The sequence below is a fragment of the Labeo rohita genome, unplaced genomic scaffold (genome assembly GCF_022985175.1).
Source record: "Labeo rohita strain BAU-BD-2019 unplaced genomic scaffold, IGBB_LRoh.1.0 scaffold_1169, whole genome shotgun sequence".
NCBI lineage: Eukaryota > Metazoa > Chordata > Actinopteri > Cypriniformes > Cyprinidae > Labeo > Labeo rohita.
The window spans coordinates 1-16371 of NW_026127306.1; the positions used below are offsets into that span (position 1 = coordinate 1).

The 16371-nt window shown below is 36.3% G+C and overlaps 1 protein-coding gene across 1 annotated transcript; it reads left to right on the plus strand.

Annotated features, from left to right (window-relative positions):
- The first annotated feature begins 490 nt into the window (after positions 1–490).
- On the plus strand, positions 491–15065 carry LOC127157696 (uncharacterized). The gene is made up of 3 exons (XM_051100957.1): positions 491–912; positions 10652–11072; positions 14828–15065. The coding sequence occupies exons 1-2, from the start codon at positions 497–499 to the stop codon at positions 11025–11027; spliced, it is 792 nt and encodes a 263-aa protein (XP_050956914.1). The 5' UTR covers positions 491–496; the 3' UTR covers positions 11028–11072; positions 14828–15065.
- The last annotated feature ends 1306 nt before the right edge of the window (positions 15066–16371 follow it).

Below are 16371 nucleotides of genomic sequence, written 5' to 3' on the forward strand. Positions count from 1 at the left end.
ATTATTAATTTCAGTGTGTACTTTGCTTCAAGACATGAGCTCTCTTGTATTCTGTGATTGTTTCAGAGCAGATTAAACTGTTTCTCATCACACTGTGTGAAATACAGACTGAACAGTGACTAAAAATATTCTGAAAGTAATTTTAATGATATTTTTCCTGTGTGTTGCTGTTGTTATAGTTATGTTATGGAGTTGGCTGTTCTTATAGAATGAGAATGATTAACACTTTCCTTGGTGTGAACAGGTCTTAAGACTTAAGACTGGACCGAGAAATTCCCCATCTTTCTCCTTCATATTCACAGACTTTGCACAAATGACATCTCAGTGCTCTGCATTTCAGCTAAAACATTATCAAATTAGATCCCTGGGTCTTGTTGAATTGTTTATTTGTGTATGATGTGAAGTAGTGTATTAATGAAAACTGACTGAATTTAATGAAGTGTTTGGTTTTTGATTTTATATTATCAGGTTCTGGGAAATTGATGATGAAGAAAAAATGATGTCTGTTGTAAGATTCCTGCTGAATCTCTGTGTTGCTGCAGTAGAAAATGACAAAGATGCAGGAACAAGATTCTCGACTCTGCTGTCATCTGTGTGCAGCTACAAAACCTTCCCTTTTGTTGAAGAGTTTGATGATTATGATGATGTTCAGAGAGATTTCCTGCTGGATCTTTGCTCACATGTGAAGAACTATGAGACTCAAACAGGCAGGAGTTTCCTTCCAGCATTACAGTCAGTTTTCCAGTCACCTGATGAATGGATCATAGATCTCTCACAGAGAAAGAGCTCCGTCCTCCTGGAAGTGCTGAAACTACAAACACAGAAGAAACCAGTAGATCTGAGCGGATGTTCAGAGGAAGAGAGTGAAGTGAAGAGTTTCCTTCAGTGTCTGCCCTACATCTCACAGCTGAGGTGAGAAAATCTCTGTCAATTTACAGTTATTATGAAATCTGATTTCTGCATAAGCTGGATCATGTTTTCTGGTCTTAATGAGGGTCTTTAGATTAGGGGCTCTGTTTTGTTTCAGTGTTTGCTATAGAGTGATTCATTCTGATCATTCACTACATCTGATCTCAACACATTCTCACTCCCAACTCGTCACATACTGATGCTTGGTCAGGACCCTTGGCATCAGTTTTTGACACACAGGGTACCCCTTTAGCATCATTTTCGACATGCAGGCACAATTTATTTCAAAGGTATTAATATCTCAAGTCTTCCAAGGCAAAACAATTTATTTCTGAAAGGAATAGACACGATCGCCATCTCTGCTCTACAGCTCATCCTGTGTGCAATCTGTGCACAATTTTTTTTTTAATTATTATTTATTTATTTATTTATTTTAATAAAGAAGAATGATTGAGCATTACAAAAATATTTACATGTAAATCCAGATACACAAAATATAAGGTCAGTCGTATACTGTAGAACAGTGTTTACAAGGAGAAAAATAAATAATAAAATGAACAAATAACCAAAATAAATAAATAAATAAATAAAACATAAAAATAAAATAAAAAACATAGAAACTGACTCATATATATATATGTATATGTATATATATATATATATATATATATATGTATATATATATGTATATATATGTGTATATATATATGTGTATATATATATATATATATATATATATATGTGTATATATATATATATATATATATATATATATATATATATATATATATATATATATATATATATATATATATATATATATATATATATATAAAATACAGATCGTAGGACATATCTTGAAGTGCTACTTGCTAAAGGACCTGAATAATCCCAGAAGGTGCTCTTTGGTTGGGTTTGAAGTAGGGATGCACCGATACAACTTTTTCCAGTACTCGCCCGATAACGATACTTTTTTTTTTTTTTTTGGTACTCGCCAACTCCGAGTACCGATATTTTTACATTTACCAGTACATTTTTCAAATAGATACAGTCAAACCAAAATTTATTCAGATACCTTTTCTCACATTATCATAAACTGTGTCCTGCACCCACTAGTTTAAAAAAAAAAAAATACAAAATTAGGTGGTATATCTGGTATATCTGGTGTCTGAATAATGTTTGGTTTCACTATATATCCCTTAGTTTTTACACTTAATTATGGACATTAAAATGTGTTTTGTTATTTTCACTGTTCTCTCTCTCTCTCTCTCTGTGCACATGTGCTCCTTTTCTATCCTTTTTTCTAACTTTTTTTTTATATGTTGTTTTTTTGTTTTTGGGCATTTGTTGGTATCTTAGTGGTGTGTTTTAAGCGAGCTAGTGTTTGTCCGGCGGCGGGCACCAGTCTCTGCACCGGGAGTCATGTCGGCTCGCGGAGCTGCAGGTGTGGGGCTGGAGGCACTCACACGCCGGCACGCGTGCAAACTGTGTCTAGAATGAACAATGGAGTTGTGATTTTTGTTGACAGTGTGGATAAAGTTGCAACGATTGTTGAACAAGGTGTAGTAGTTAAAGACACGTTTGTTCAAGCAGTGCTGCTTGTTAGTCCCGTGAAAAGGATTGTTTTGTCACAAGTTCCTCTGTTTATCGGAAATGAAATGTTAGCGAGAGAACTTACTTTGGAGACATGGGCAGCTAATGTGGCCGATTAGAACAATTTCTCTCGGATGCAAATCTCCGCAATTAATGCATGTGGTTTCATTTAGAAGACAAGTCTTTATGATCCTAAAAGATGATGAAGAGTTAAATTTGGTGTTTTGGATGTGGAATCGAGGGTCATCTCATTCGTTCTTGTCCAGAATTAAATGCTGAAAATATAAATAGGAATGTAGGACAAGGTGAATCAAACAAATCTCAAGAAAAAGATAAATCCAGTGACACTCAGAGACATGTTTTGAGCAAAGCAAATACAACTCAAAGGAAAAAACAACATGAACAAAATGTTTTTCAGGGACAAAAATTAAATGAAGCTCAAGGAGTAGAACAGGATTTATTAGAAAATCATGAACAAAAAACAAATAAATGTTCTAAATCTCAAAAGGAAAAATCAAGTGAACAGAATGATCCTCAGGAACAGAAACAGTTGGAGCCTACTGAAAATCAGGGACTAAAACAGAAGAAATTAAGTGTTCTTCAGGAAAACAATCAAAATGTTTCAGATAAAGAGAAGAGGACAAGTAATGGTCAGCTTTTTAGCTTAGCTGAGAACAGCCCACAGGAGTCTGAAACGGAGAGAGAAGTCTCCTCTGGTGCTCAGAAGGACATGGGGAGGGCAGGGTGACAATTAGAGGATGGCGATTATGTGTAATTTTTCTTATTTGTTTTTGTTTGGTTTTGTTTTTTTTTCTTTTGTTTTGTTTTATGAGTGAGTTAAAATTAGGCAGTCTGAATTTAAACGGAGCTAGAGATGAAAGAAAAAGAGCTTTGTTTTTCAGACTGTGCTCCCTTAAAAAATTGGATGTTATTTTTGTACAGGAGACACACAGCACTGTTGAAAATGAAGTTGACTGGAAGAGAGAATGGGAGGGTAATGTTTTCTTGAGTCATAATACAAGTAATAGTTGTGGAGTGGGGATTGTCTTTTCTAAAAGTTTTATTCCCCAGTCTGTTGAGTGTGTAGAGTTTATTAAGGGTTGATTGTTAAAAATCAGAGCAGTGTATGAAAATGTATCTTTTGTTTTTATCACTGTATATGCTCCAGTTGTTGGTGCAGAATGATTGCCTTTCCTAGACATTTTAAGTGCATTTAATGTTATTAAAGACTCTAGTAATGATGAATTTTTATTTATAGGTGGGGATTGGAATTGCACAGTAAATAGATTAGACAGGAATCATGTGGAGCCGCACTCGGCCTCTCGCAGTCGATTAAATCAACTGTTAGAAACTCATAAATTGTATGATATTTGGGGCAGCGTAAATAGCAGTACACTTGGACACAATGTAAAAACTATTTATTGTCTATGGCCAGACTTGGTCGTTTTTATTGTTTTAAACACCATTCTAATGTTGTTAAAAACTGCTTTATAAATCCTGTTGGTTTTTCGGATCACTCACTTGTTGTAGTTTGTGTTTTTATTAAATGTGTGAAGCCCAGTAGTGCCTACTGGCATTTTAACACAATGTTATTAGAAGATAAAAATTTTAAGGAAATATTTGTATCTTTCTGGAAAAACCATCAGAGTGAAAAAAAAAAAATGATTTACGTTCTTGCAGCAGTGGTGGGACTTGGGAAAAGTTACAATAAAACAGCTGTGCCAGCAGTATAACTGTAATGTAACCAAAGTGTTAATGAATTTAGTGAAGGAACTGGAATCTGAAGTACAGAAACTTCATGCTCAAGTAGAGATGAATCAAGATCAGGGCTGGCCCGTGGCATAGGCGAAATAGGCAAATGCTAAGGGCGCCGCCGATCCCTAGGGGCGCCAAAATGAGTGAAGTGTTTTTTTGTTTGTTTTTTTACCAATACTACTACAATGCTATCAATTTAAAATATTACAAAAAAGCGATTATCCGACAAAAACATAACTATTCGGTTCAACGCATTCAACGCAACGTCTTCCCCCGCACAGCCGCACTTCCACATACATAAGTCACCTGATTGTGATAGATGTTCACTTCACTAATAAATTATCAGTATGTCAAAAAGACCGAAGCCCTCTGGTGCATAGGGAAGAAAAAAAAAAGAAGAGAAGAAGAGGAAAACCGGGACAAAGACAGAGGTAATATGATGTAATGAATGATGATCATATAAATAAACTACATGAGCTAAAAGTTTGTGAACAATTCATGTTGGCCTAGTCTAAAAGTTTAAAATATGGTAATAACAATGGAGTACCAGAGATCCGAGACTTTGTAACATAATCGTGTCATTTTTCGTGTCGCATAATAACACATTTTAATAATATTTTTACGCTAGTAGTAGTGTGTAGTATTTGGGGATTTATGGTATTTGGCTAATGGAATTGGCTAATTTACTAATGTTTGTATATAACTGGGCTTATTAAAATAGCAACATTTTATGTAAAATTCACTTTAAAGATGTATGGTTTTCAGTTAAATTCGAGGTGATACTGTTAGCAAGGGCTAGTTTAGTAAAACATTGCTGCCATCTACTGGAAGTCGAACACTTTTAAAATTTATTTGGAAGATTAAACGGTAACGTTACTGTATGCTGGAGAAGTGTTTAAATGAATACAGTTTTGTGCTGAAATACCAGATGTAATTATTCTAGCTGTTTGTGTTTAATTTATAATGTGACTTAGGCAGCACCTATATTTAATAGTAAAATAAGGTTAATTTTCAATAACTAACATTAACAAAAATAATAAATACTGTTACAGATGTATTGTTTATTGTTAGTTAAAGTTAATACATTCACTAATGTTAACAAATGGTACCTTATTGTAAGTGTTACCATTTTACTATCATCAGTTTTTTTTTTTTTTTTTAAAAAAAGAAAATGTATTATTGGTGGAACAGGCTGTAAAGCAAGGGGCACCAGGTAAAATCTTGCCTAGGGCAGCAAATTGGCCAGGGCCGGCCCTGATCAAGATCAACATGTTCTTGAGGCTCTTGAGATTAAGAAATCCATTTTAGATAACCTGCTAGGAGTATCAGCACGAGGTGCATTAATTAGATCCTGTTTTAAGAATATAATGGAAATGGATGTTCCTTCACACTTTTTTATTGGACTGGAGAAGAAGAATGGTCAAAATAGACTTATTCAGAGTTTAAAATCTGATTTGGGGCATTTGTTGTCTGATCATACAGCCATTCGTAAATATGCTGTTAGTTTTTATAGTAATTTATTTAAATCTGAGCATCAAGATGAGCAAGCGATAGCTCAGTTTTTATACTGGACTTCTCCAGGTCAAAGAAGAGGATCATGCAATGTTGGAAGCAGATATCTCCATGGATGAACTTTATGCAGCTTTGCAAAGTATGCAGAGCAAAAAAGCCCCAGGTTTAGATGGATTACAGGTCGATTTTTATAATTTTTTTTGGTCTGTGATTGGAGAGGACCTTTTGTCTGTTCTGAACAATAGTTTATTAAACAAATGTTTGCCTTTAAGTTGTAGAAGGGCTGTACTTACACTGCTGCCAAAAAAAGGTGACTTGCAACTTATAAAAAACTGGAGGCCAGTGTCTTTACTTTGTACTGATTATAAACTACTTTCCAAAGTACTGGCAAGTAGACTTACTAAAGTAATGGATCAAATTATTGGCCCTGATCAGACTTATTGTGTGTTCCTGGCAGGTTGATTTCTGATAATATTGTGCTTATTCGTGATCTTTTTGAAGTTGCTAAGCTTTTTGATCTCAAAATTGGATTGGTCCTAATTGATCAAGAGAAAGCGTTTGACCGAGTTGAGCATAAATATTTATGGGAAACAATGGTTGCTTTTGGTTTTACTTCTGGTTTTCCCAACAAAATAAAAACGCTGTATTGTAATGTTCAGAGTTTTTTAAAGATCAGTGGTGTTTTGAGTGCTCCCTTTCAGGTCCAGCGAGGAATTAGACAGGGTTGTCCCCTGTCTGGAATGCTTTATTCTCTGGCTTTTGAACCTCTAGTACAGAAACTCAGATCTGTTTTACGAGGTGAAATTTTACCAGGTTCTAACATACCGTTAAAGTTATCTGCATATGCAGACGATTTGGTCATCATAGTTGATAACCAGAAAGATATTGATATGCTAATAGATATTATAGATCAATATGGCATGATTTCCTCAGCCAGAGTAAACTGGAGTAAAAGTGAGGCTCTCAGTTTAGGAGGAGTGCTTGAAAAGACGCTTATGTTGCCGGCAGGTTTAATTTGGAAAACGAATGGGGGTATAAAGTATTTAGGTGTGTTTTTGGGTGAGAAGCCTTTTGTCCTTAAAAACTGGGAAAATGTTCTTGAGAGGGTGAAGGGTTGTATTTCCAGATGGAAGTGGATTTTACCTAAGATGTCTTATAGAGGTCGGGTTTTGATTATTAATAATCTGATCTCATCTACTTTATGGTATCGTTTGTAGTGTGTCGATCCTGCTCCGGACTTGTTGCCAAAGATCCAAACACTTCTTGTTGACTTTTTTTGGGATCGTTTGCATTGGACGCCGCAAAGTGTATTATTTTTGCCAAAAGATGAAGGAGGACAAGGTTTAATTCATCTGAACAGCAGAGGGGCAACTTTTCGTTTTCAGTTTCTGCAGAGGTTTCTGTATGGTCCCACAGATTTGGTATGGAGACCACTGGCATGTGCTATTCTGAAAAACCTGGGTGGATTTGGACTGGACAGAGCCTTGTTTTTAATGGAGCCAACACAGCTCAACACTTTGGGACTACCAAGCTTTTATCATGGACTATTTAAAGTGTGGAGTCTGTTCATAAAGGAGAGGCCAGAGCCTCACAGCTCACTGTACTGGCTTTTTCAGGAGCCGGTTGTGCACGGGCCCCGTCTGAGTGCGGCCTGTCAGATAGGCCCCAGTCTACAGGGAAAACTCTGCAGGGCTAACATAGTGACTCCGGGACATGTAATTCAGTACGCAGGCCGAGATAGAGATAGATAATGCTCATTTGTTTGCCTCCCACCTAAGTGTGACCTCTGTTCGGGTAACTGATTCTTTGCTCAAAAAGTGGAAAGGAGTTTTAACGGTTTCTGAACAGTCATTATTGCACTCTTTCCGTGATGGTGTTTGTGAACCCTGTGTTGATGATCGTTTTCCTTTGGTGAACATTTTTCCAGATTTTAAGGACTGCAGTGGCCTTTATGTTAAAAATTGTTGATTCAAATGTATGTGCACATGACGCTGACAGAAAAGTAGTGTATAGAATGCTCGTGAAGATTTTGAATAAGGAAAAGCTGAATAAGAGAGCTGACACTCCATGGAGAGCCCGCTTAGCTTTAACTGACGATGTTGGACCTGAGTGGAGGGCACTTTACAAACTCCCATTGTTAAAGAAAGTGGCAGATTTACAGTGGAGGGTCCTTCATTCAGCTGTGGCTGTTAATTCTTTTGTTTCAATTATGAACTCTGATGTTATTCATGATTGTCCTTTTTGTACTTTTCGTGAGACTGTGTTTCATTGCTTTATGGATTGTTGTCGTCTCATACCTTTGTTTTCAATGTTAGAGTGTCTTTTTATTTCCTTTGGTGTAGTTTTTTCTAAGCAGTTGTTTATTTTGGGGTACAGATACTCCCAGAAAAAGAGGGAACAATGCCAATTGTTCAATTTTATTTTGGGAAGAGCTCAGATGGCCATATACATGAGTAGACGAAACAAGATAGAAGGTTCCTTGGATGTCGATGTTGTGTGTATTTTTGTTAAAATGTTAAAAGCGCGTATAAAAATTGATTTTAATTATTATATATTGGTGAGTGATCTAGAAAAAATTTCCAGTATATGGTGTTATAAGGATGTGCTCTGCTCTGTTATAGAGGATAATTTAATCCTCAATACGTTGTTGTTTTAATGTGATGTTTTTTTGAGAATTGCTGATTGTTTTATGTTTGTATAATTGTATTTGTAAAATTCAAATTCTCTCTCTCTCTCTCTCTCTCTCTCTCTCTCTCTCTCTCTCTCTCTCTCTCTTATTTTTTATTTTATTTTATTTTTTTTTTGCTCTATGGTACATCATCTTTAATTTAATAGCATTAAACTGCTCCATTGCAGCAGCTCAGTACTGCAATCACGCATTTTGTTGTAACAATGCAGGGAACCACTCGTTATGAATCTCCTAGTCTCAGCCTCAGACGTCACGCCCACGGAACGTTGGCTAAACGTCTGATGCATATGGTACACTTAACTGGAAACACTTCAGGAATGTCGAAGTCGTCATCTGATTGGTTGAATTTTATCGGATTTCCGGGGGACGCGAGTGTCGCGTTTATTTTCGGTCCGCCGGGAAACAAAGCGCAGACGTGTGATTGCAGAAGAAAAACTGTCGTGTTTACATGAGTGACAATGAGCATTTAGCTCAGCTAAACGTAGGATTCTCAAAAGTATGCGAGGTTCACGGCATAGACTCTTTAAGAGATGTCCAGGAGTTTTGTTTGAGGCACTTAGTGGAGACAAAAAGAGATATAATGCAGACGCCATTGTTGTTATACGTGCACGAACAGATCAATGACTTACTGCTTGTTTTCTTCTCCTTCTTTGATTTTCTATGCTGACTGACTTGTTGCACGCCGGTCTGTTGTTGTGGGGACATTTCCACGCCCCGAAACGTGACGCTAAACGAAACGAACTGTGATTGGTTGTTTGACATGTCGGTCAAACGGCCTTATGGGCGGGCCTTGGCCAAAGAAACCTGCTATGAATTCCAGACCTTCAGCCGTCAGTCTGAAAGTCTGGCTACGCGAGACTATGAATCTTCTAACTCTGATATTTTCAGAAATATACGTAGTGTGTTTTTGGTTTGTTTGTTTGTTTTTTTTTATCTGAAACATGATGCTATGTGGGCTATAATCTAAAGAGACTCAAATAATGCAGAAACACTCATGAAGCAAGCAAAACATGCGTAACGCGCCCGAGTACAGTACAGCCTTGTTGATTACACATAGGCTGCTAGTTTCACTCCGCCATACAGTGGTGTAAGCTTAAGGTTTAAAATAAATGATCTTTTATAGTGAATGCCCCTATAAATGTCGTTTTTTATTTGCGATTTTTTTTTAATCGAAATGATGGGTGTGAACATCAATAAAGATCACGCAACAAAAGTGCGCGCTCTCTCTCAACTCGATAAGCCCGCACATCTTCGCCGCCGTGTGCTCAATCCACTCTGCGTGCTTTGCCTATCAGCTCGTGCGCACCAGGCGTTAATACTGAATGTTTAACATTATATTACTTGCATACATATAAATCATATTCTTAATCTCTAATGAGTTCATTCTGCTGTCTGTTGTTCTGTTGTCGGTGTTTCTTTGCCTGAATACGCACTTGTCACATGCTGTGTGGTATCGGGGCATTTTAAAGAGTACGAGTACGAGTGTACAGGAGCTCAGTATCGGCCCGACACCAATCAGAGTATCGGTGCATCCCTAGTTTGAAGCAACTATTACAAGAAAGAAATCCAAGGCACTTCTTCTGGTCCAAAAAAAAGTTAAAAAGCCTTTATTCCCATTATGACCATTACAATAGAAGCATTAAAAATTATTATTATTATTATTATTATTATTTATTTATTTATTTATTTATTTATTTATTTTTTTAATTCGCAACGCAATTTGACGAATGCACATTTATATTATAAATTATAAATGTGACCATTTAAAACTGAGTAACATTTAAACTTTTTGTGTGGATATATTAAATAGTGTTATATTGAATACTGATTGTGTCAGTTTATCCCATTTTAGATTAAAATTAATTATTATTTAATTACCTCGTTCAAGTGTGGCACTTCTGCTGTGCTGGGTCTCATAAAACTTCATCTTTTACTGTCCGTTCAAGAACAAGACTTGTGTTCAGTTTAAGTCTGTGTTGTATCTGATGCCATTATTTAAGATTTATACAGTTATCAAAATTGTAAATTCATTATTGACATTTCAAGTCTAATTTAAAAAGTGTTTAATGTGAGCTAAAAACCAGAAACAAAACACTGTTTATTGTTATTTTGCATTATTTAATCACATCATAGCTGTGATAAGTTCTGTGATTTCTCTGTTTATTCACATTTCTCATTTCCATTTTGTTACAGATTGTCTGATCTAAGTAAAAGTGATCTAAGCAAATTTCTTCTGCAACTCTTCATTAAAGCAGCAGAGATTGAGACACAGACAGGAGAACAGATGCTGAAACTGTTATTATCAGTCTGCACCAGCTCTTCTGATTATAGATGGACTTACATATTTTATGAGAGTGATTTCCTGCTGGATCTTTGCTCACATGTGAAGAACTATGAGACTCAAACAGGCAGGAGTTTCCTTCCAGCATTACAGTCAGTTTTCCAGTCACCTGATGAATGGATCATAGATCTCTCACAGAGAAAGAGCTCCGTCCTCCTGGAAGTGCTGAAACTACAAACACAGAAGAAACCAGTAGATCTGAGCAGGATGTTCAGAGGAAGAGAGTGAAGTGAAGAGTTTCCTTCAGTGTCTGCCCTACATCTCACAGCTGAGGTGAGAAAATCTCTGAGAGCCATAAAGAACATAAAGTAATTTGTAGTATTTTTCTATAATATTATATTATTTGTATTAGAGTCATTGTTATTGTTATTTGATATACAGTTTGTGTATTCTGTAATATCTGTAATATCATACTTTTCATAGGTTGATTTCAGTTTTACACGTAATGCGTATATGTAAGCGCCCGTTGAACAAGAAGGAGGAGGAAGGGGTTTGGTGTCAGACAGTCTTTTGACTGTTCTTTGAAAACATATTTAATTTGAAACTTGAAGAAGTGTAAATAGTTCTTAAGTTTGATTTTTGAGTTTTGTTGTATCCTGACAAACGAAAAGTAAACAACAAGTTTGTGGTTTTACGCGTCAAATCCTTTGTGCTGATCCCCGTACAGAAATGGTGGAGAACTGAAAGAAGTAGATCGCCATTACACAGTTATTGTGAAATCTGATTTCTGCATAAGCTGGATCATGTTTTCTGGTCTTAATGAGTGTCTTTAGATTAGGGGCTCTGTTTTGTTTCAGTGTTTGCTATAGAGTGATTCATTCTGATCATTCACTACATCTGATCTCATTTGTGTGTCAATGGCTAAATCTAAGAGCAGTTTTTGTGCAGGGTGAGATACAGCTGACTGTGGATGTGAATACTCATCATATCTGTAGATGAACAATCTAATCTAAAATGGGGCGTCTTTGTAGATTCAATCATCAGATGCTGCCGAAGTACATGTGCTAAATGATGTAGCTGACAATAACAGTTCACTGTTAACACTAGTCATGATGGTGTGTGTCAGTAGATCAATGTGAGATTATATTCACATTCTCTATCATTTAATTTGGGAGATCTTAAAGTGTGGGATGAACTTCCCAAAGACAGAGCATGTCAGGAGATGAGCACAGAGGTGTGAAAATAAATGAATGAATGATTAATAATTCCATTCAATGTATTATCATGGAAATAAAAGCAAAAAGAAGCAGGATTTTCAACAAGAGACATCATCATGTTTCTGCTCTTCTGTGATCAAATCATTTTAAACTGATAAACTCCTGTACAGTTTATAGTCAATGATCCAGTAAGTGAATGTATTTAAGCAGTCAGATTAAAACAGCACACATGCAGAGAAAACACGACCCATTTCATCAGAGATGGTGGAGAAAATTATTAATTTCAGTGTGTACTTTGCTTCAAGACATGAGCTCTCTTGTATTCTGATTGTTTCAGAGCAGATTAAACTGTTTCTCATCAAACTGTGTGAAATACAGACTGAATAATGACTAAAAATATTCTAAAAGTAATTATAATGATATTTTTCCTGTGTTGCTGCTGTTATAGTTATGTTATGGACTTGGCTGTTCTTATAGAATGAGAATGATTATTACTTTCCTTGGTGTGAACGGGCCTTAAGACTGGACCAAGAAGTTCCCCATCTTTCTCCTTCATACTCACAGACTTTGCACAAATAACATCCCATTGCTCTACATTTCAGCTAAAACATTATCAAATTAGATCCCTGGGGTCTTGATGTTTAATTATTTATTTGTGTATGATGTGAAGTAGTGTATTAATGAACACTGACTGAATTTAACAAAGTGTTTGGATCTTGATTTTATATGATCAGGTTCTGGGATACTGATGATGAAGAAACAAGGATGTCTACAGTAAGATTCCTGCTGAATCTCTGTGTTGCTGCAGTAGAAACTGACAAAGATGCAGGAACAAGATTCTCGACTCATCTGTCATCTGTGTGCAGCTACAAAACCTTCCCTTTTGATGAAGAGTTTGGTGATTATGATGCTGATGATCAGAGTGATTTTCTGCTGGATCTTTGCTCACATGTGAAGAACTATGAGACTCAAACAGGCAGGAGTTTCCTTCCAGCATTACAGTCAGTTTTCCAGTCACCTGATGAATGGATCATAGATCTCTCACAGAGAAAGAGCTCCGTCCTCCTGGAAGTGCTGAAACTACAAACACAGAAGAAACCAGTAGATCTGAGAGGATGTTCAGAGGAAGAGAGTGAAGTGAAGAGTTTCCTTCAGTGTCTGCCCTACATCTCACAGCTGAGGTGAGAAAATCTCTGTTGACTTACAGTTATTGTGAAATCTGATTTCTGCATAAGCTGGAACATGTTTTCTGGTCTTAATGAGTGTCTTTAGATTAGGGGCTCTGTTTTGTTTCAGTGTTTGTTATAGAGTGATTCATTCTGATCATTCACTACATCTGATCTCATTTGTGTGTCAATGACTAAATCTAAGAGCAGTTTTTGTGCAGGGTGAGATACAGCTGCTGTGGGTGTGAATACTCATCATATCTGTAGATGAACAAGCACAAATGATGGGTGTATTTATGGGGCGTCTTTGTAGATTCAACCATCAGATGCTGCCAAAGTACATGTGCTAAATGATGTAGCTGACAATAACAGTTCACTGTTAACACTAGTCATGATGGTGTGTGTCAGTAGATCAATATGATTAATTATACTTACATTCTCTATTATTTAATTGAGCCAAAATCCAGTTTGTCCTGACGAGCACCACATTTTTCAGGTGTGTTTAAAGAGCATGTAACAGAGATACGGCTGTTATTCAGGAATGCAGTTACTGCACAAAAAAAGTGTTGTGTTCCTCTGAGAAAATTTGCATTCACTCTGATAACTTTCGCATTTCTCTCATTCTCTTGCAAAACTGGTAGTTGTACATTTCCAGTGAAGCAGTTTATAGTTTTATTTTGAACTTGGACTCAAGTATAAAGATGTACAAATGGTAGGAGATGTCTTGAAGTTCTACTTGCTGAAGGACCTGAATAATCCCAGAAGGTGCTCTTTGGTTTGGTTTGAAGCAACAATTACAAGAAAGAAATCCAAGGCACTTCTTCTGGTCCAAAAAAAAGTTAACAAGCCTTTATTCCCATTATGATCAATACAATAGAAGCATTAAAAATGACTAAAACACTGATGACACACTCTGAGGAAGACTAAAATGCATCAGTGTGCATATTATTATATTATATTATATTATATTATATTATATTATATTATATTATATTATATTATATTATATTATGTTCTATTATATTATATTATATTATATACTATTATATTATATTATATTATATTATATTATATTATATTATATTATATTATATTATTTAATCACAATTTTTGTATGTGTCATTGATGTGATTTGTCTTTGAAATTATGTTTTATTTATTGATTGATTTATTTTTAATCTGCCACACTATTTGACACATGCACGTATAGCAAAAAAGCAGAATAAAGCTAATTCTGATTCTGTAAGGATACATTTATGAAAAAATATGTGACTAGTTAAAACTGAATACAATTTAAACTAGGTATGTGGATATATTAAATAGGTTTATATTGAATACTTATGGTGTCAGTTTATCCCATTTTAGATTAAACTTAATTATTATTTAATTACCTCAGTCAAATGTGGCACTTCTGCTCTGCTGCTTCTCATGAAACTTCATCTTTTACTGTCCCTTCAAGAACAAGACTTGTGTTCAGTGTAAGTCTGTGTTGTATCTGATGCCATTATTTAAGGATTGTACAGTTATCAAAATTGTAAATTCATTATTCACATATACTGTTTGATTTAAAAAGTGTTTAATGTGAGCTGAAAACCAGAAACAAAACACTGTTTATTGTTATTTTGCATTATTTAATCACATCATAGCTGTAATAAGTTCTGTGATTTCTCTATTTATTCACATTTCTCATTTCCATTTTGTTACAGATTGTCTGATCTAAGTAAAAGTGATCTAAGCAAATTTCTTCTGCAACTCTTCATTAAAGCAGCAGAGATTGAGACACAGACAGGAGAACAGATGCTGAAACTGTTATCATCAGTCTGCACCAGCTCTTCTGATTATAGATGGACTTACATATTTTATGAGAGTGATTTCCTGCTGGATCTTTGCTCACATGTGAAGAACTATGAGACTCAAACAGGCAGGAGTTTCCTTCCAGCATTACAGTCAGTTTTCCAGTCACCTGATGAATGGATCATAGATCTCTCACAGAGAAAGAGCTCCGTCCTCCTGGAAGTGCTGAAACTACAAACACAGAAGAAACCAGTATATCTGAGTGGATGTTCAGAGGAAGAGAGTGAAGTGATGAGTTTCCTTCAGTGTCTGCCCTACATCTCACAGCTGAGGTGAGAAAATCTCTGAGTTATTGTGAAATCTGATTTCTGCATAAGCTGGAAAATGTTTTCTGGTCTTAATGAGTGTCTTTAGATTAGGGGCTCTTTTTTTTTTTTTTTTTTTTTTTTTAACCTTTATTTATATACCGCCTTTAACAATACAGAATTGTGACAAGGCGGCTGTACAGTATTAAATAGGAAACAGTACATCAACAATGCCAAAGGCAACAGTAAACACTCACTTTTTAGGTAAAGGTAGTTAATCAAAAACAATAAAATAAAATGCAATATTGTGTTAAGAGAAAGTGTCCCCAACTAAGCAAGCCAGAGGCGACAGCGGCAAGGAACCAAAACTCCATCGGTGACAAATGGAGAAAAAAACCTTGGGAGAAACCAGGCTCAGTCGGGGGGCCAGTTCTCCTCTGGCCAAAGTTCCCGTGGTCCTGTGCCGACAGCCGTCTAGGTGATGTGGTCTTCACCGTGGATCCGTCTCTGGGGCTCATCTAGTTGATGTGGACTCCGCTGACATTCAGGGCTGTAGAGGTCGTCTCTAGGTGCTGATCCACCATCTGGGCTGGGTACGGACTGGATCCGGGGGACTGCAGTGACCATCTGATCTGGATACGGACTGGATCTGGTGGTTAATGTGACCTCGGAATAAGAGAGAAACAGACTAATATTAGCGTAGATGCCATTCTTCTGACGATCCACTGAGTACATCGGGTGTTATGGGAAATGTTCCCGGTTCCGGTTGACCTAATTAGTGCAGCCTAACAATCCTTTAACGGATTTGAATTATAAGAATATGTTGATTTGTTATGTGTAAGCAAGGTTAAAGAGATGGGTCTTTAATCTAGATTTAAACTGACAGAGTGTGTCTGCGTCCCGAACATTGCAGGGTAGATTGTTCCAGAGTTTGGGCGCTAGATAAGAAAATGATCTCCCGCCCGCGGTTGATTTCGATATTCTCGGTATTATCAAATTGCCAGAGTTTTGAGAACGCAGCGGAAGTTTTTTAGTAGCCTAGATGGAATAGGGTCTAGCATACAAGTTGCTGGTTTAGATGATTTAATAAGTTTATACAATTCTTCCTGACCTATAGTAGAGAATGAGTTGAATTGTTCCCCAGGAGATCT

Coding starts and splice junctions, on each gene's coding strand:
- LOC127157696 (XM_051100957.1), top strand. CDS start 497: ATGATGTCTGTTGTAAGATTCCTGCTGAATCTCTGTGTTGCTGCAGTA. Junction 913..10,651: donor CCCTACATCTCACAGCTGAG/GTGAGAAAATCT, acceptor ATTTTGTTACAG/ATTGTCTGATCTAAGTAAAA.